Source organism: Copadichromis virginalis, linkage group LG7, assembly GCF_057382275.1.
Source record: "Copadichromis virginalis isolate Kocher_CV1m ecotype Utaka linkage group LG7, C_Virginalis_male_GT1.1, whole genome shotgun sequence".
NCBI lineage: Eukaryota > Metazoa > Chordata > Actinopteri > Cichliformes > Cichlidae > Copadichromis > Copadichromis virginalis.
In genome coordinates this window covers 26,398,663-26,419,558 of record NC_140624.1, presented here as the reverse complement: position 1 = coordinate 26,419,558, position 20,896 = coordinate 26,398,663, and the positions used below count along the sequence as shown (strand labels likewise).

General features: G+C 39.6%; 1 protein-coding gene across 2 annotated transcripts in view; it reads right to left on the bottom strand.

Annotated features, from left to right (window-relative positions):
- Positions 1 to 13,084: 13,084 nt before the first annotated feature.
- The window catches only part of ntrk3a (neurotrophic tyrosine kinase, receptor, type 3a), a 97,344-nt gene continuing 89,532 nt past the window's right edge, over positions 13,085 to 20,896 (bottom strand). For both annotated transcript variants that reach the window (XM_085462727.1, XM_085462729.1), the window contains one exon: positions 13,085 to 18,518. In XM_085462727.1, coding sequence (XP_085318853.1) covers positions 18,333 to 18,518 — 186 coding nt within the window. In that variant the 3' untranslated portion in view covers positions 13,085 to 18,332. The remainder of the gene's footprint in view (positions 18,519 to 20,896) is intronic.

Below are 20,896 nucleotides of genomic sequence, written 5' to 3'. Positions count from 1 at the left end.
AGAGACACTGACTGAGAATTACTCTACAGGTTTATATCTGCACTATGTTCCTCTGAAACTCATGGTGATGAGAAGACTCCAGGATGTTATTGCATACAGGCAAGAAACAGGAGGACATGTCACAGCTACCTTGGGTGATTTCCATTTCCTACACTGACAGTATACTTCCTATACACTTTATACTAGACCAATACAGTTAGTATAAAGGTGGAATTCGGTGAAATAATTAAGCGTCATCAGCTTAAAATGCAAATTATTCTGTAACACTTGATGTAACCAAACACTGACCATGAGCCTCACAGCCAGTGTTCAAATGTCCAACACAACTATAAATTCACTACAGTACGATAATCTAACATGTTTATCATGCACAAGACTACAAAGTATTTTCATGCAAGATTTGAATAACACAAACTTGATATGCTTTCTTTCACGTTTCATGATATGAAAAAACATAATTTGGCAAAACTCATTATATACAGATGCAATGTGTGTGTGCAATACTTCATACCATCCCTCAAAGCTTCTTAAATTTTATTTTTGCATTTAAATTAAACATAACATGCTTATACAAAATCAACCAAGAACAATTACTGTTTTTAACATTTGTGAACTTATAAGCATGAAAGGAAAAAAAAAGAAAGGAAAAAAGAAGAAAAAGAAGAGGAAGAAAAAAACAAAAAAACAAAAAAAAACCAAATAAAATAATTCACGCGGAGTGTGAGGCATGAATTATGATCAGTTATTTTTTTAAGAATTCTAGAAATGGTTGCCAAATCATACAAAAACTCGCCAGTTTCCCCTCTCTATCAAATCTTATCTGCTCCACCCTGGCCACAGACACCATCTCATTAAGCCACCTGTTAAAACACGGGGCCGAAGAAGACCGCCACTGTAAAAGAATAAGTTTCTTTGCAGCCAGCATACCCATTGTAATTATCTGTTTTTGTGAAAAGGAAAAAGATCCGACTGATGCAAATGATCCAAGTATAGCCAACGTACCATCACGTGGTACTTTTTTCCTAAATTGGTTTGAAAACCACATAAAAATCCGGCTCCAAAAAGCATTCAAAACCGGGCAATGCCAAAATAAATGTGCAAGGGAACCTTCACCGACTTTACATCTGTCACATAAGGGGGATACAGAATTATAGATCCGGTTAAGTTTAAGTTTAGAAAAGTGTAGTCTATGAATGACTTTAAACTGGATTAGTTTATATCTGGCATTTATTGAGCCTTTCTGAATATTGGACAAACAATTTGACCATTGGTCTTCAGACAGAGGGACCCCGAGGTCTTCAGCCCATGTTTTCTTAATTCGGTCGGAATCAACTGGGATTGTAAAGCACTTAACAAACTGAGATATCAAATGTTTAAAATCTGCTTTCCGAATTATATCAAAGTAAGTATAACTTCGTGGCTTCAGTGGAAAGTCTGAAAAGTTTTGTTGAACAAAATTCCTTATTTGAAGATAACGAAAAAAATGTGATTGAGGTAATTGAAACTTTTCTTGAAGTTGAAGGAAGGACATAAATTTGTCATCTGTATATAAGTCCTCAATGTATTTCAATCCCTTTTCACCCCATTCTAAAAACACCCTATCCATTTTACCTGGTTTAAACAAGTAGTTATGTATTATTGGCATTCCTACTGAAAAATCAGGTAGTTTGAGAGATTTCCTAATTTGACTTAATATCTTTAAGGAGTGTTTAACAACAAAATTACGACTGAGCGAATTGTTAAAAGAACCCGTGTTAGAAAACAATAAGACCGGTAATGAGGCTTCAGATACTGTTGCTGCCTCTACCTGGAGCCAGATCGGAAGCTTGTCATGACAATAATCAATAGGCGAACCCCACTGCCAGTGCAATCGAGCTCTTGAATTTGCTGCCCAATAATAATGTCTAAACACAGGGAGACCTAACCCCCCGCAGGAAGTGTTTTTTTTTTAAGATGAGCCATGGATATCCGAGGGGGTTTTCCTGCCCAAATGAATGAGTGAATCAATGAATCAAGCTGCTTAAAAAAGTTTAAGTGGCAAGTGAATAGGAAGGTTTTGAAAAAGATATAAAAATCGTGACAAAGACACCATTCTAACCATCCCTCAAAGCTAACTGGTAAATGTGCTGGTACTTATATAATGCTTTTCTACTTAATTTGAGCATTCACAGGGCTGTCTTACTGGAAGCCTCATTCACCCATTTCCAACGCATTTTCTTTCTATGGCTAAGTGCTTTCAACCTAACATGCACACACTCACACTTTGATAGATGCATCTGGTGCAACTTTGAGAACAGTATCATGCCCCAGGATACTTCAGCATGCTGTTTGAATGGTTAGAATTCAGTTTATTTCAATTTTATTTATATAGTGCAAAAACACAACAACAGACGCCCCAAGGGACGTAATCTTGTTAGGCAAAGACCTTCCAATATTAGACAGAAACCCCAACAATCAGATGACCCCCTATGAGCAAGCAGAGTTTTATTTATTTCTGGTTAAATAAACATTAAATAAAAAAAATAAAAAAATAAAAAAATAACGTGGCAGCTGTCGCACAAACCATATACTTCTGGGCATCCTCGTCTCTCTCTCTTATTTTCTTCTTTCATGAGCTTCTCAGAGTAGTCCTATCTTCTTAGCACATTTCTATTTCTACCCTTAATCACCCTAACCTGCTGCACATCCTTTCAAAATCACTCAAACTCACTATAACCCTTTGCCACATCTCTCTTTGTTGTACATCTTAACTTCAATTACTAGTGTATATTTCCTGGGTATCCCACTTTTTCTTTTCTAACCTCTTCCTTTGAATACTTTCCTGTACTTCCTCATTCCATCACCACGTCTCCTTATCGTCTTTCCTCTGTCCAGAGGATACACCAAATACCTTCTTGGCACTTTCTCTCATCACTTCAGCAGTCCTTTCCCAGTCATCTGGTAACTCTTCCCCACCCTAGAGCCAATCTTAATCCCTTCCTCTTTCCTAAATGACACAAAGTTTTCAGAAACATTATTTGGCTATTGCAAGGTTCTAACCTGTTGCAATATTATATTATCATTTCAGTGATAAAGTTTTATTTTCATTCTTAAATGCACTTGTTCATTATATTCCACTGGTTGTAAACTACTTTTGGTTGCTCCCTTATTCACACAAGGGTTTACTACAACAGTAGCTCTGCATAGATTTAAGAGATTTTTACACTGGACACTATTCCTTATGCAAAGCCTCCTACTGAACTTATTATAGACTCAAACAGCACTGCCCTCATCATAAATGGAGAATGGGTGGAATCTGTCTCCAGCTTTAGGTTTCTGGGCACCCACTCTCTGCCAGTCTCAACATTGGTGTTGTGGGTCACCAACAGAGATGGGCAGTGACGCGTTACTTGTAACGCGTTACTGTAATCTGATTGCTTTTTTCGAGTAATGAGTAAAGTAAGGGATTACTATTGCAAAAACGGTAATTAGATTACTGTTACTTTCCCGTAGGAACACTGCGTTACTAAAACCGTGATTTTTTGCAAGAATGTCTCATGACAGTGACGTAAGCGAGTGCGCCGTTAGTGACAACAGCTGTGTGCAGATCAACAATGGATCATATATCGATTGTGGGAGAGAGTATGAGCGTGCAGCGTTTAAAGCGTGGAAGTACTGACCTTACTTTGAGTTTGATTCCATAAAAAGTGACAAAAACATTAGTGTCCGTTAGGGCTGCCACGATTTGTCGACTAGTCACGATTACGTCGACTATCAAAATCGTCGTCGACTGATTTAATAGTCGACGCGTCGTTTGAAGCTTTGTAAGATCACAAAAGACGCAGGAATAAGTAGTAGGATTTAAGAGTGTAATAACGGACTGAAACAGAAGATGGCAGCACTGCATGTACAAGGATGCCAGCTGCCGTTAAACCCCGAAGAAGAAGAAGCTGTGTCCCAGAATTCATAGCGCAGCCCAGCTCAGTTTCCAACAATGGCGGTAGCTAGTTAGTTTTGATATTACTCTTATTATTCTTTCTGGGTCACAAAATAAACGTTTAACATATTTTCAGCCGAGAATGTAGCTGTGTAAACCTCAAATATCTGCTCAGTTTATCAAGACACCACATGTTTTCAAAAGCGCTCCGACGTTTTCGGAGACGTCTGTTACCCACTAGCTCGATAGCTAGCCGGGGGCTAGGCTCGCTAGAGCCGTGAGAACACCGGACTCCTGGCAAATCGTTTTCAAACCCACCGCTGTCTTTCGCTACTCAGGTTAAACATGATATATAAGTCACTTAGATAACTTAAAAATTTTATTGTTTGGCTTTTGTAGTATTTTATTAGTTCCTGAGTAAATCGGTTTGGCTGAGATTAAAGTTATAGTTTTTACACAGCTGAATAAACTTCAAGCAGACAGCTGATTATCAGAAGTGTGAGATGCTCGAGAGTTTACTCCGGTGTCCTGTTATATTTTAGATAGCAAGGAGTTTATTAAATTTTAATGAAATTTGCAGATTGTTTCGGTGAAGTTTAATAAACTATCATCTTGTCTTTATTTTTAGTTAGCACAGACCTTAAACACTTAAAGCTGTAAGCTAATGATAGTTATATAAGAGCAGATGCTGCTGGTGCAATAAGCTGTACGTTTTACGTCCAATGGATGATGATCTGATTAGTCAACTAATCGCAAAAATAATCGGTGACTAGTCGACTATCAAAATAATCGTTTGTGGCAGCCCTAGTGTCCGTTGTGCGTGGGAAGAAAACTTCTTTTTACAGCGAAAAAAACCCCTAAACTTCCAAGCAAGTACCGAGTGCGCAACAACATAATGGGAAACTCACAGAGAAACTCGCGGATTCTTCCACTGACCGCAGCACACCTGCACCAGGTTAAACCTCCGCCTACCGCAGTGCTGCTTAATAGGTGAAAATAGAGCAACAGGACCGCTGAGTCTTTGACTTTATTTATGTTCTGCTGTGTTTTACTTGCATCTATTTGAAAGAGTGAGTGTAAACACAAAAAATATTTTATTTTATGTGCTGGAATGTGCAGAAAATAGGTTTCAATGTTAAACTAATTTATTCAACTCAGAGAATGCTGCATATAATTAAATTTTTGCTTGATGCATAAAGTTAAAAGATTAAATCAGAATCAGAATCAGAATCAGAATACTTTATTGAAACTAATAAAACAAGTTTTGAAAAGAGACTTTTCCATTTGATTACATTTTGTATGATGGATTATGCAGAAAAAGTAGAATTGGGCTGAAAGATCTATCGCATAGGTGTCAAACTCTGGCCCGCGGGCCAAATTTGGCCCGCAGCCTAATTATATTTGGCCCGCGAAGCCATACCAAATTATTGTTAGAGCTGGCCTACTGGTATTATACAGCTAATATATATATTGTTTAGTATTAAGCTTTGCTTGTTCCATATTCAGTTTTTCAGCAAAACTTGTTTGAGTCCATAAGAAAAGATTCATTCTTATATCTAGAGGAAGATTTTTTTTTCAATAAATATTAACGTTAGCCCGCGACTTTGTTCCAGTTTTGAATTTTGGCCCACTGTGTATTTGAGTTTGACACCCCTGGTCTATCGCTTTATCACCTATTCAGGGTGTAAATCGTGTTTTTAAAAAGTAACTAAGTAACTAAGTAATTAATTACTTTTGAAAATAAGTAATCAGTAAAGTAATGGGATTACTTTTTTGGGGAAGTAATCAGTAATTAGTTACTGATTACTTTTTTCAAGTAACTTGACCAACACTGGTCACCAATGCCCTGGTAAAGATGAAGGCTGAACAGGAAGGCTGTGAAGAGGGTAATTAACACTGCCCAAAAATTCATTGGCTCTACCAGGGGGGTGGCCTCCATTGCCAGCTGCTCCTGTCTCAGGAAAACTAGGGCCAACAAAAGTTACCCCTTGCACCCTGCACACCGGTCCCACCCAACCCTGGACACACACACACACACACACACACACACACACACACACACACACACACACACACACACACACACACTACCCCTGGGCCACCCACCCACCAATCTGAGACAACCTTCGTAACCCTCATTACTCACACCACTCACATATGGACGCTACTCAGACTGAGTCCCTTGCACTACTTCCAAGCACTCTGCAGCCTGTTCTTTAATGTGCCTTTTCTATTGTTTGTCTTTTTCTTATTTTGTATATATTTTTCATGTTTGTTATTTATACCTGCTGTCTTTCTATATATATTTCATTCCTGCACAGCTGATATGGAGCTCCCAAAATTTCGTTGTACATGTACAATGACAATAAAGGGCATTCTGTTCTATTTACTAAGTTTAATTAGCGTTTTTGCTATTACATCACTTTTATTTTTTTTGCTATTTTTAATCTATAATAATAACAATATAGGGCTGTTTACCACACGCCTGACCCAATTATGAAGAAGTTCTGGTTAATATCAGCTCAAATAACAAAATCAAATCTGACATCTTACCAGCACCCCTCTTAGATCACAGACCCACAGACGTTTCTTGAGATAAATGTCTCGGCACAGTACAAAACAAGAAAGGCAATATGTTGGAAAGCTGGATTTGTGCGTGCGTGTGTGTGTGTGTGTGTGTGTGTGTGTGTGTGTGTGTGTGTGCAGGAGAGGTGGTCTAAGTAATGGCAGATTGTGTGTCACTTAGGCAAAGAGACTCCCGTGGGATGATGTGATAAAAGAGAGAAAATTTGATTAAAATACTGACAAGGCACTCAGAAGCACAGACACACTTACACACATGTAGAGTAGAAAGAGAAGACAGAGCAGGAGATGGAGCGATAAATGCAGTAAATGGAAGGAGCATACAAATATGGGGTGAGTGTGGGAAACAAAGACAAATACTTGACTTAAGTAGAGTGAAACTAATTGAAAAGAATTTCAGTTCATGCATAACAATAGATTGAATTTTCTGAACATTCAGATCCCAGTTTTAACATTGGTCCATGAGTTTGTGAATAACAATACCCCAATAGTTCTCGTTCAGGTCACTTACTCGTTTAAAGAATTTTATTTTTATTGCATGTTACATGCATTACAGTACAGTGGCATGGTGGTTAGCACTGCTGCCTCACAGCCAGAAGGTCCAGAGTTGGACTCCACCATCTGCTCAGAGCCTTTCTGTGTGGAGTTTGCATCTTCTCGTGTTTGTGTAGGTTCTCTGTGGGTATTCCAGCTTCTTCCCAAAACGTAAAGACATGTTTGCTTAGGTTAACTGGTGATTCTAAATTGCCCATAGATGTGACTGTGAATGGTTGTGTGTCTCTCTGTGTTATCACTATGTTAGACTGCCAACCTATCCAGGGTGTACCCTGCCTGGATAGTGTATATATACATATGCAGCTGTTTGCCGGGGTTACTTGCGTAGTAGCATTCCAACAACGCCCTGTTTTCGTCTCTTGCCCACCGATGCCTTCTTGTTCCAGTAGCCCACTTTTCGTCAGGGTGCCCTGGTTCCTCAACACCTGACGCGGACCTTGTTGATCCGGGCGACGTCCGAGCCGGCATGCCTTCTTATTTATTTGTCTCGCTCATGTCTGCGGTAGGCTCGCTTAGCATAGGGGGTCTAGCCTTAGGACCCTTACTGGATACAGACGCCCCAGGCAGGAATCGAACTTGCGATCCTCTGTTCCAAAGGCGTGTAGTCTAACCACTACGCTATCCAGCTGTTAAGGAACACGAGAAGCTGGAGAAATACCAAGGGCTCAGAGAAGAGCTCGAGAGGATGTGGAGGGTGAAGGTAATGGTGGTCCCCGTGGTAATCGGAGCACTAGGTGCGGTGACTCCCAAGCTAGGCGAGTGGCTCCAGCAGATCCCGGGAATAACATCGGAGATCTCTGTCCAGAAGAGCGCAGTCCTGGGAACAGCTAAGATACTGCGCAGGACCCTCAAGCTCCCAGGCCTCTGGTAGAGGACCCGAGCTTGAAGGATAAACCGCCCGCAGGGGCGTGCTGGGTGTTTATATATATATATATATATATATATATATATATATATATATATATTTGAGACATTTATCTCAAGAAACGTCTGTGGGTCTGTGATCTAAGAGGGGTGCTGGTAAGATGTCAGATTTGATTTTGTTATTTGAGCTGATATACATATATTGAACGAATTTAGCAGACAGAGTAGTAACGCTTAGTAAATCTTAATGGGAGCTGATTCTTTTAATGCTGCTGTTTATTCCTAATGTGATGGCTACAAATGATAGCTTTCAACTGGATCCAATTAAACGTCAAAGCTTACTGCCCCATGGCCTTAAGGAGACATGGAAATCACTGTAGTTTGGAAGCTGATCAAACATGATTTGTAAAGGTGTATTCATGTGGGTCCATGAAGAGTGTCAATGAAATGTTTATTCTGTCAACAGACACAATGTATATGTTCAGTACACTGACTGACATCTCAAACCAAATTGTTTTTCCAAAATAGTCCAAAAGAATTTTTTAAAAAGTGTCCTTGTGCAAACATCCAACCGAGGTCCAACAGCATGATGTAGTTCTGCTTTCCTGTATTGTAAAAATTATATCTAAACACAAGAATTAATATAATTTGTGATTTCTTTTAATAAAATACACACACATACAATAGCACAACCTAACCCACTACTATTATAGTAGCAAGCTGCTTTCATGAGCTGCAGTAAATATGCCTCTAAAAAAACATTAAGAAGAGAGCAGCAGTCTGTAGTATGTGGTCAGTCAGTTGTATCATGTCTCCTTTAAAAATTCATTGGCACCAAAAGACTACTCCCTTATTATTGCTGATAAATTCACTCCAGACCATGTGGAGGCTGATAGGCAAGCATTTACCATGCAACTCTATACTTAAAGGTCACAAAGAGCAGTACAAGCCTGTGTGTGGTGTGTGCTATGCAGTAAGGATTCCAGCTTCAGTTAACAAATGATATGGATTTGCTGTGTCTGTGTGTGACTTGGCTCATGTCCCTTCTGAGGATCAAATTTCATGGTTGACAATCTAGATAAAAAACCTAATGAAAATTAAAATGATAATATAATGTGTCCCCCTTGTAATACATAAATCCTATCACAGTTGGCACAGCTGTCAAAAAGACCAGTGCTGAATCACGCCAAATCACAGTAATGGTCACCTCAAAGTGCTTATTGTAATGTAAAGACCCTACAGTAATAAGGTGTAAAATGTAGCTGGCAACCTCTAGTTAGATACATATAGATAAAGTTGGGCTTGTCTAAATGCACAGGTTGAGCTCTGGAACCAGGTGGTGGAGAGGGGCTGGACCAATCTGGAGTTGCTGAGATGCAGATGACAAGGTTGGGTAGAGTTGTATCTGTACCTCAATTCAACAACTGAATCTGTTTTCCCTGGTGTATTAGAGATTTGCTTCTCCACGCCCTTGGCTTGGGGAAAAGGTCAAGACTGTTGTTTATGCTTATGTGACAAATAACAGTTCAGTGTACCCAAACTTCTTGGAGTCACTAGGCAAGGTGCTTGAAGATGTTTGAAAGTTCCCTGCTTGAGACTTACTGTGATATTGAAACCTTGATTCTATCTGTTCACACTGTTAGATATTTCAAGGTTTGGACACAAGTTTGATTTAGAGCCCTGCCTGTGTTTATGTAAAATAAAAATGAGTACGTCATCAAGGTGCATTGCCAGTCAAAAGTTTGGACATAACTTGTCATTTAATGGTTTTTCTTTATTTTGACTACTTTCTACACTGTAGACCAGGGGTGGGCAACTACTGGCCTTGAGGGCCAGTGTCCTGCAGGTTTTAGATGTTTCCTTGATCCAACACAGCTGATTCAAATGGTTAAATTCAGGTGTGTTGACCCAGGGTAATAGCAAAAACCTGCAGGACACCGGCCCTCGAGGCCTGGAGTTGCCCACCCCAGCTGTAGACACATACTGAAGACATCAGATATATGAAGCAAGATATATGGAATCTTGTAGCAAAGAAAAAATTGATAAATAACTCAATAACACATGCATTGCCTTATATTTTAGATTCCTCAAAGTAGCTACCCTTTGCTTTATTGACAGCGCTTTAAACCCTTGGCCTTCTCTCAATGTGCTTCATGATGTAGTCACCTGAAATGCTTTGCTGGTAACACTGTTGGGGATTTATTGAAAATTGAAGGCACGCTGAACCAACATGGTTACCACAGCATCCTGCAGCAACATGCCATCCTATCCGGTTTGCTTTTAGTTGGACCATCATTTATTTTTCAACAGGACAATGACCCCAAGCACACCTCAAAGCTGCGTAAGGGCTATTTGACCCGGAAGGAGGGTGATGGAGTGCTGCGCCAGATGGCCACAGTCACCTGACCTAAACCCAATTGAAATGGTTTGGGATGAGATGAAGGCAAAAGGGCCAACAAGTGCTCAACATCTCTGGAAACTCCTTCAAGACTTTTGGAAAACCTTTTCAGGTGACAACCTCATGAAGCTCATCAAGAGAATGCCAAGAGTGTGCAAAGCAGCAATCAAAGCAAAGGAGGGCTAATTTGAAGAATCTAAAATATAAAACATGTTTTGAGTTATTTTGCACTTTTGGTTTACTACATAATTCCACGTGTGTTAATTCATAGTTTTGATGCCTTCAGTGAGAATCTACAATGTAAATAAAGAAAAACCATTAAATTTGAAGGTGTGTTCAAACTTTTGACTGCTGGAGTGCTTGTTAGACTGAAGGGCATAACCAGATATTCAAAGTTACATAAATGTGTTTTCTTTCATCTCCTTCCTTTATCCTAACGAAATGGTAGGTATTATGGAGGTCCAGTTTTTGTGAACATAGTAGCACCTTGGAGGAATTAGAGTAGGGAAAGTGGATATTTTACCATGACTTTATTTAGGCCATGAAAGTCAAGGATGGAGCGATTTATCTTTCTTTTCTACAAAGAACAAGTCCCAACCAAAAGACCCATAGATGGACCCAGTGCTTGGCAGTTTGGCAGTGACTTACTCCAGTAATGATGTCAAGGAAATTAGTCTGAGTTATGGCCTGAGTTCTATGTGTTGTGTCCAGCAGACAGGGAGAAAGGTTCAGGAAGCGGAACGGGAGATAAATATGAATGAGCAGCAAGAGAGTGATCAATACTATTTGACTCCGGAATCAATTAAAGCTTTGAGGAAGTACGTTTGACCGCTGACTGAGATTTTAGCTAGAAGCATGAGTCTTGGCATGTTTCCAGCAAACATGAAACACTAGAGACTTTGCCCGCCAATAACCCCATCGTTATTGGTGGGCACAACTTTTGGTATGGAAAACCCCCATGTTTCTCTAACTCACCATCTTTCTCTAACTAACTCAGGCGTAGGTAAAGGCCTTTTCAGAAAATTGGGTGGCGGCGATGGCTGCAGAACAACAGGTGGTGCGGGGCTGTGACGAACAGGTAGGTTAACCAGAAATTCAGTTACATGTGTTTGCATCATACCTTTCACTTCACCCAAGTGAAGGGTGATTGTGTTCATTTCTCCTGAGATGTGCTGCAGCATTTCTTCGTGCCAGCCCAGCTGTTCTTGTTGGTTTGCAAGGGCGCAACTCACTTGACCCGAGCCGGCTGGGTCCATCGGATCATTCTGTCAAGGTATGGACACAAATTGGATTCACGTGGAGTTCCAAGTCAAAGTTTAGTGTGCTAATTCACTAGCTGGGCCCACGTCCTCATTTTAGGTTTGACAGCGTTTTAGTAGGTAAAAGTAAATGCTTTGACATGAATTGAGCTGCTGTTTGGGGAAGGCATCGAAGGGGACTGGCAATGGCTCCCGGGCCTGGCAGATCCCCGTGCACTAAACAGAAATGAAGAAGTTAAAGAACTGAGAACAAGGAGGGAGGAAGGGAGGGTGGGGCACATAAACTAGAATGAACAGCTTGCAGAACTGGGGGAACCTATACAGATGACAACTGGAAGGAGCGTGTTTGGAGGCGTGGTCCCGCTCCTGAAATTCCGATACATAATCTCCAATAAAAATCAGAGACTCTAGTATGGCTGTCCACAGTTTTTAAACTATTTGGCGAATGTCTTTCAATCCAAACATAGCTGACCATTCTGTAGCAGGGAATTCTCCAGTTGGAAGGCAATAATGCTTGGAGGACTTTTAAGTTACGCCTGTGAAAAGTCTCTAGCTGAGGCCTGAGGTCCTTTGTCCCCATGGTTAAGATGCAGAAGAATTGGCCTTCCTTAGCCCGTAGAGCATCTGGACAGGTAGGAAGAAGGTACAAAGAGGTAATCAGAAGCAGGTGAGTGATTAGGCCAGGAACCCCGAAAGTCCCACTTCTGCACCAAAACCAGAACACACACACACAACAGAGTAAAGAGAGAAAAGGAGAGAGAAAGAAGGAGAGAGAGAGAGAGAGAGACATAAAAAATGGTGAGTTGACCAATGAGGACCGAGGGACAGTTTTCCATATGTACAGGGTATGTTCATATGTACATGTATTTATTTATAATTCTTTAAGCTTGCCTGGCTACGCCCCAAAGCACAGACTAATCAGACCTCATAGTACTGTATCACCCCAATAGATTACTTCTCTCTCAGACTGCAGGCTTACTTGTGATTTTTAGGTTATTTAAAAGTAGAATGGGAGGCAGAGCCTTCAGCTTTCAGACCTCTCTTATGTGGAACCAGCTCTCAGTTTGACACACTTCTTATCTTCCTGGATTCCTCCAGATACACACAAAACTCTTAAGGTTGAAGCTCACACACACACACACACACACACACACACACACACACACACACACACACACACACACACACACACACACACACACACACACACACACACACAAAACTCAGCCATCAGAACAGTCATTTTTACTACTCAAGCTATGCTATGGTTTTGAGTGCTGCATTTTCATTTCGCAAGATGGAGAGTTTTGATGAACCAATTAACAATTAAAACAAACCAATTAACACAGTTTGTGTTCAGAGCTTTGAGAAACTGAGCCACAGTTTCCAGATATGTATATAAATGTCTGGGGAATAATATAATTTTGAAGTAGGGAATTGATGTTACATAATAAGTATGAGTCACTTATTTCCCCTTTTTTCTGGTTAAAAAATAAGTGAACGCAAAGATCATTGAAGTCAGTTTTAATGAGAATTGAGAGTCAGAATGATACACAGAGCCACCTTAAAAAATCACCACGTCTAAGCTTTTCAGAAAGATGTTATACAAGTTTTATAAGTCAAATGATTCACATACATATGTGTTGAGATGGATATACAACAATTAGAAAAGACATGGATTCTTAATAGAGTAATGATGTTTCTTACATATTCAGCTTAGAAACTTTGTATGGTGAAGTGACAGTGGGAAAGGGGAAGAGAATAAATGAGAACACAATAGACGAAAAAGAAGACTACAAAGAGCAAACAGAGAGAAAGATTTCATTTAACCCAAATATCATTAGAAACAACCAAGATTGTCAGTCTGTGAAAGCTTAAGGCTTGATCATACAGGAAACATTTATCTGGTGATTTCTGTTTTGTAATACAATTTGATGTATTTTGCTAGCCAATTGTGTCCTCCAGGAAGCTTGCATGTATCAAAATAGCATGCTTGCAGCATTTAGGAAAGTCTCTTGAGAAAACAGGATAAGGTTAACCACTCATAGCTGCCCCTCCCTGAGCCTGGTTCTGCTGGAGGTTTCTTCCTGTTAAAAGATAGTTTTTTCTTCCCAGTGTTACCAAGGATGTTGTTTGATTGTAAAGGTTTTCTCCATATTATTGTAGGGTCTTTACCTTACAGTATGAAGCACCCTGAGATGAGTGTTGTTCTGATTTGGAGCTATATAAATAAAATTGAACTGAACTGAATTGAATATGGTTCTGTTCTTCAGTTTCTTCTAACATGGCTTGTTGGGTCCCTAATTTTGGCTTGAGCATAAAAATAAAATTGAGATGAATGATCTTTTGCCCATTTCTTACAAACAAAAAGTGGAACTATGTACAAAATTGTAAAAATATAAAGTTTTTGTATCATCATCATAACTCCAAGCTGCTAGGAAGAGTTCCACTGCTCTCACTCAAATCTAAATCACAGTTTTGCAAATCTCTGAACACAAACACATTTTGTTCTAGAAACATGGCCTCAAAGTACACTCTGACTATTAATTCATCTCGCTCATGCTCCTCCTTTGAACCACTCAACCGGAAGAACGATCCTGTATCAGAGGATAGCATCAGCTTCAAGTGATAGGGAGAAGATGAAGCAACCAAAACACAAAGGAAGAGGAAAGGTAAGAAAAAAGCCTAGGAGGAAGAAGGCATTCTTTTATTTTTGTCAGTTCATCTGAAAACTTTGTATTGTGGTAACAAATAAATGTTTTGTTTGTTACGTTTTTTCTAAAAATCTGTGCACTGATTTGCTTTGTTTTGTTTCTCATTTATTTCCATTACAAAGGTTATAATGCACTAGATAACTGTAAATGGTATCTAAGGACAAAATAAAAATAAACATGTATACTTTTCCAAAACAAAAAAAAGTATGTACCATGGCCAAGCCAAGCCAAGACATAGTCAAACACCTCTGATGGTAGGTTTTGAATTGATCCAATCAGTGTTTTTTATTCTCTCTTAATCGTATAATAGCTGTTTGTGTTGTTTAGTTGGAAAGAATCAGTTTTGAGGGTGCTGTGTTTCATGTTGAAAGAGTTAACTTCTTTGATTTTATGTTTAGAGTTCTGTGCAACCGACTTTTTCTAGAAATGTGTTGAAATTTCTCTAAAATCTGGATTTTCTTTTGTGTGTAGAAAACAAATGAAACAAAATTTAATTCTGCAATTCACTAAGTAATACTGGCTTCCTGGAGGACTTGGAGTAAGCAAACACTCATAGTGAGAGAAAGACACAATTTAAAGCACTGACACTAATGCAAATATAATCAATTTGCTCAAATGAAATGAATAGCTTAGAAACAAGAGTTCACATTATCGATGATACTTGGTAAGCAAGTCTACTGTAAGATAACTTTGATCATGTTTTATCCTAGCATTAGGATTGCAGTTTAGAAATGCACATATCTTTAATTACACAGCTCTAATCTAAATTTAGAAAAGATACAGAATCAGATTTCTTCATACTACCCAGGCAATGCAGGTGATGCACCTGCTTAATGTTTATACAATATACCTATATATCAATGCAAATCCCAGGTATATGTTCAGTTATTTTAGATGAACTGTTTTAGAATAAATACACTTTTGGGAAACAAAATCTTATAAAAACCAACACCAACTACGTGACACTCAAACATCACGCACAGAATAGGATGACAGTGACTCACAGTATTGTAAATCTGTCTCATTTAACAATAAGGGACGGAATAAATGAAGTCTGTCTTTCACTGTAGACTGATGATACATTCAAATATCAATAAATAATTAATTAAAGGCTTTTCATTTTGCTCTTCAGATGACTCTTCTAATGGCTTAGGAGGGGTTTCATGTATCAAGCTAATGGACAGCATGCTGCTGCCCTTTGTTGATTCAAGTAAAATAAAGAAAAATACCGATTCCTGCATCTCATGATGCTCGCTGAAAACTGAGGTATAGAGTCAGTAAGGCAATGCTAAACCCAGTACTCACTCATTGACCCAAGAGCATATGAAGTTAACAACTTTATGCACTGAATTCCTTGTGAGACTAGATTTTAAATTCTTTAGGCCAGTATGGACAAAACAGTTAAAATCTCAAATACAGTGTAGAGACTAGGTGCACGACACATCATTAGACACACTGATGAAAGTGTTGTCATTTTTTGACTGTGGTCGATGAATGACAAACTATTTCTTTTAAATTAAAGAATGCATTTGATCCTTGAACAGTTCTTGAAGAGGGCAATAAAACATTGACTTTTTAGCATTTGTAACTTTGTAGTTTTAATCGGTTTTCCTGACTTATTATTTTTTATTAATTTATTTCAATTATATGAAATGCCTCACAACCCTGAATTGGATAAGAGGAAGAATATGGATGAATCGATGGATGCATAGTATAAAATGACACAAAACAAATTGACATTTCTTAAATCTAGATTTTTTTTTAGCCAGTCTCTAATGAGATAAATGCAACTCGTGACAGTAAATTACAACTGGAAAGCAAATCAAAAGATCTATTAGATTTAAATTAATCATATAATAACATATTGAGAAACAAGAAAATAATCCAACATAGGAAAACAAAATAAATATCTTAAGACAGACAGATTTACAGTATATACATCCTAGTGTCTCAAGTATTATCCTTTCAGTTCACACATATATCAGTTCATTCATTTTTTTTAGCTTTGGAAAATGGCAAAAGGTTATTTGTAAACGGTCTAGTAGCACACCTTGCTAATAGTGAGTTGGGCCAGTTTCTAATTTCAAAACTGCCATAATTCTTTGCGCCATAAAATCAACAAGGTACCCCAAACATTTCTCAGAGATTCTGATCCATGCTGACACAGTTAGTACAGTTTTTTTGGTTCTACATCCACAACGTGAAGCTGTGGTCTCACCACACCCCAAAAGATGGGTATGCTGTGATCATAGTTATGGTCAACAACAATGTCTAAATATGTCTAAATATACTGGGTTGCTGTCATGTGATTGGCTGATTTAATACTTATGCTAATGACCAGTTTAACAGGTATACCTAATAAATTGACTGATTAGTGTATATGTAATGTAATTTCAATTTCACGTTGGGTAGTTTGGCTTTTAATTTTTTTTTTTTTTGCTTTAAATTTAATTTTTTTTAATACAGTAGATACTTATGAAACTAGGTAATAAGAAAAACAAGAGTTTACAGCTAGTGGCCATTAGGCAGGTAAACAAAATGTAAAAGTGCTATTATTTTGAAAGACTACTTTCCTGGTTCCTAGTGTTCAGAAAGAAGTAGGAGGCACTTAGGTCCATTTCTATAGTGGCAGACAGTCACTCAGGCCATGCTTCCAGGCTCAGGATTGGAAGGTATGGTCAGGGTCTTGTAAAGCTAAGCAGCTCAGTGAGCTATCATGAGCTCAGGACTTAAAAGTGTTGTAACAATGATGTTTCAGATAAAAACTGTGTTGCAAGCTGCCACTGAACTAGCACTTAAGAACAGCAGTCATGTGTAGCAGCTGCTGTACATGAAATATTTGATTTATGTGCATTGTTCTATTTTTTCACCTCCTTCCTTAATTTATACATGAACAGAAAGAAAAGTCAAGAAATATAATCTGCACATGGTCACACAAACTACACATTTCCTTGACATTAAGATACAACTATCTGGTCTTTGTAAATGCTCAATAACTGTGGTCTATTCCCCAAATACCTGCGTCAGAACAACTGTGTCACAAGTCACAAGACTGTTGGTGGTTTCAGGCAGAGGCAGAGCCAAATTGTGGCCACAGTGTAACATAAACAACCAACAGCAAAACGTTTTAGGGATCCATGTGCTGATCCACGAAACTGAATTACATCTAGTGAATACTGTTTCTCTGAAAAAGGGGGGATGGAAAGGGCTCTAAAAAGAAAGTGAATTTTCTGTGCTCAACCTCAGCCTTTCAGCCTGGCCACCCCTGAAAATATTTTGGCTCTGCCATTGGTTTCTGGGGTAGCCAAAAGTTAAAAACAGAAAACAGAAATGCTAGTACTTTGAAACTTTATAGTCACCATCATTACTTTAGATTAAAGATGGCTACCATTGCAACCCAAGGTATGAGAAAGATTTTGGGAAATTGACCAGCTTGGGCACAGATAAAAATGTAAATAATTAAAAAGAGAATAAATTAATCCTTCTGACTTTTCACATTTCACAAATGAAGACCTGGCGAAGATAAGCCAAAGGAAGACTAGAAGGTTACTTAAGGTTTGTGAAACCAACTGAGATCAATGTAATCCTGGGCAGGATTACTACCAGTAAACTACCAGTCCAGGTCAGGGTTTATTAACAGTTGATTAGAACTAGTGCTGCTATGATCAAAACAGGGTGAAACCCACATTATTATGATGTGACACCTTAACTATACCACATCAGAACAATCAGCATAATCACTCCACATCGTTGCAATATATACTGTATACTTAAGTCTTTTTAGTTACAATTCCATTTGAAAAAACAAAATGGGTATAGAATTTGCAGGTTCCAGATTATTAGGTACTGATGCAATTCAGATCATTTTGGTCCAGTTAAATAAACATAATATACAATGTGTTAGTTGCAGTCCTCAAATATCTGGCAGATGAAAACAGGGTATTTTCAGCCCCTAATCCACAGAGTATGCAGACAGATCACTTCTGTTCGGGGGCAATTCAGTGCTTTGAATATATTCCATTAGTGTCTCCTTGGGGCTATTATTATCCCAGTATGTCCAGATAGACTGGTGTGGCTTTCATCAAAGTAAACAGCATCTTCTGGATGTCCTTAATGTTGAGACGTTGTTGCGGTTCCCTCTGCCAGCAGCCAAGCATAATATCGTAGATTTCCTTAGGACAGAGTCTTGGGCGCTCCAGTACTCTGCCTTGAGTAATACACTCGATTACCTGTAAAGACACAGAGACCAGTAGTTGAGCAGAGATACTTTACTGTCTTGTTTAAGAAAGGACTGCTACGCAACCAGACTTGCATCAGTTGTGCAATGCACTGGCCGGGGCTATGGCTGTATTGTGGAGTGTCATTACACTGACAGGCAACAAGTGATGCACACAGTATATAATGACTACATCATACAAATAATCCAGGTACATATTATCCTGTAGAGTACAGTTTTAGAAAACAAAACAGCCTTTTAACAATAATGTTAAAATGTTTGAACCTTAGGAAGACTTCTTTTAAATACCCTTCTTACAAATGAAACCAAGCAGTACATCTACTGAGTTTTCCTGTTAATGCCAGGAGTATGAGGAAAATCTGAACATTGTTAAAGCCAGTGATTGTACTTGTTTGTGTCATCTGCATCATAAGAAAGAAATAAGGATATGTGAAGATTTTGAAGCAAAACTGGGTCTGGGTTATTGCTTCAAACTCTGACTTAAATTCCACTGGAAACCCACGGGGTGACCTGAAGACTAAGGTCCAACAAAAATAGCCTGGGATTGCTCAGAAAACATGTATGAAACCTTACAACAAGGATACACAACCTACTTTTAGCATGATTGGGGTAATAATTTTGACCTAATTTTTAATAGGGGGGCTAATAATTGTGTCGTCATCTGTAGATCATCAACAGACTCTTCCCTTGTTACGCCAGTAATGACCTCAATGGGCACTCAAGTGTCCACTGAGGATTGGATTCCACACCAGAAAGACCCTGCAGAAAGACCTCTGTTGTTACTGTGAAAGGACCAGATATTTTCTTACTGTACTGTCATTTTGTTTTCCTGATACCACAGGGTAGGTTTTCTATAGCTGTTGCAAGTCCTGTAGTGTCACCGGCCCTAAAGGCTGCCTTGGGGGGCCTATGAACCTGTCCTGTGAGCGATGGCTTCTGGTGAGCATGGACAGTAACAGTTTTGCAGTGAGTGACATTATCAGTGCATTTTGCAATGTATGCTGCAACAGCGTCAGCGTATTCCTTAATGTCTGTTTTAGGTGGGTGCTTGTTTGATGATCAAGGTTCAAGGTTTTTTATTTGTCACATGCATAGTTAGGGCCCGGATGGCTTGGGGATAGAAGCTCCTCTTGAGTCTCTCTGTCCTTGCCCGGAAGATGCGGAACCTTCTACCAGATTGCAGAAGTTGGAACAGTTTGTTGCCAGGATGGGACGGGTCCTTCAGTATCTGCGTTGCTCTAGTCCGGCATCTCCTGGTGTAGGTGTCCTGAAGCGGGGGGAGAGCAATCCTGCAGCAGCGTTCTGCTGTACGGATCACTCTCTGGAGAGCTTTTTGGTCCTTCACACAGCTGTTCCCAAACCACGATGTCATGTTCTGTGTGAGGATGCTCTCCACAGCGCCTGTATAGAAAATCCTGAGGATCTTTGGAGAGACCCTGAACTTCCTCAGTTGTCGTAGGTGATACAGGCGCTGCCTAGCCTTTTTGGTCTGGACCTGAATGTGGGCAGACATGTCAGGTCTGAGGAGATGTGGAGACTGAGATACTTGAAGGACTGCACCCTCTCCACTGGAGCTCCATTGATGATAATGGGCTTGTAGTCTCTGTGCTGACTCCTTCTGAAGTCCACCACCAGCTCCTTGGTCTTGCTGACGTTCAGCTGGAGGTGGTTTTCCTGGCACCACGATGCCAGATTCTTCACTTCATCCATATAGGCCGTCTCATCGTTGTTGGAGATGGCGCCCAACACCACTGTGTCGTCAGCAAACTTCACAATGGTGTTGGAGCTGTGGGTGGACACATCCCTGTGGTGCTCCTGTGTTGATGGTGATGCTGTTAGAGACACATCTGCCCACCCTCACCACCTGAGTTCTGCCAGTGGGGAAGTCTAACACCCAAGCACACAGACGGCTATTGAGTCCCAGATCCCTGAGCTTTGTGAACAGTCTGCAGGGCACTATTGTGTTAAACGCTGAACTGTAATAAACAAACAGCATTCTCACATAGTTACCCTGTTTCTTGTCCTTGTGTTCACTCTCCTCAATGCCGTTCGGACGTCGTGCTCCGCGATGCTGATCACCGGTCAGATGTACCAGTTTGTAGTGCTGAAGCAATCCTTCAGAGCAGAGGAGGCCCCCTCTGGCTACACACATCTGATTTTGTGTTGGTCTGAAGGCCCTCACTCTGGGTCTGTATGCAGGTCTCAGAATGATGGTGATGTGATCAGAGAGCCTGACTTGGTGTACTCAGCATCCAGTAGTTATCTTCCACGGTCCTAGCTGTGGCGTTAGTGGTGGGAGGGATGCAAACAGCAATAAGGTCAATCGATGTAAATTCCCTTGCTAGGTAGACTGGTTGGCACTTAATGATA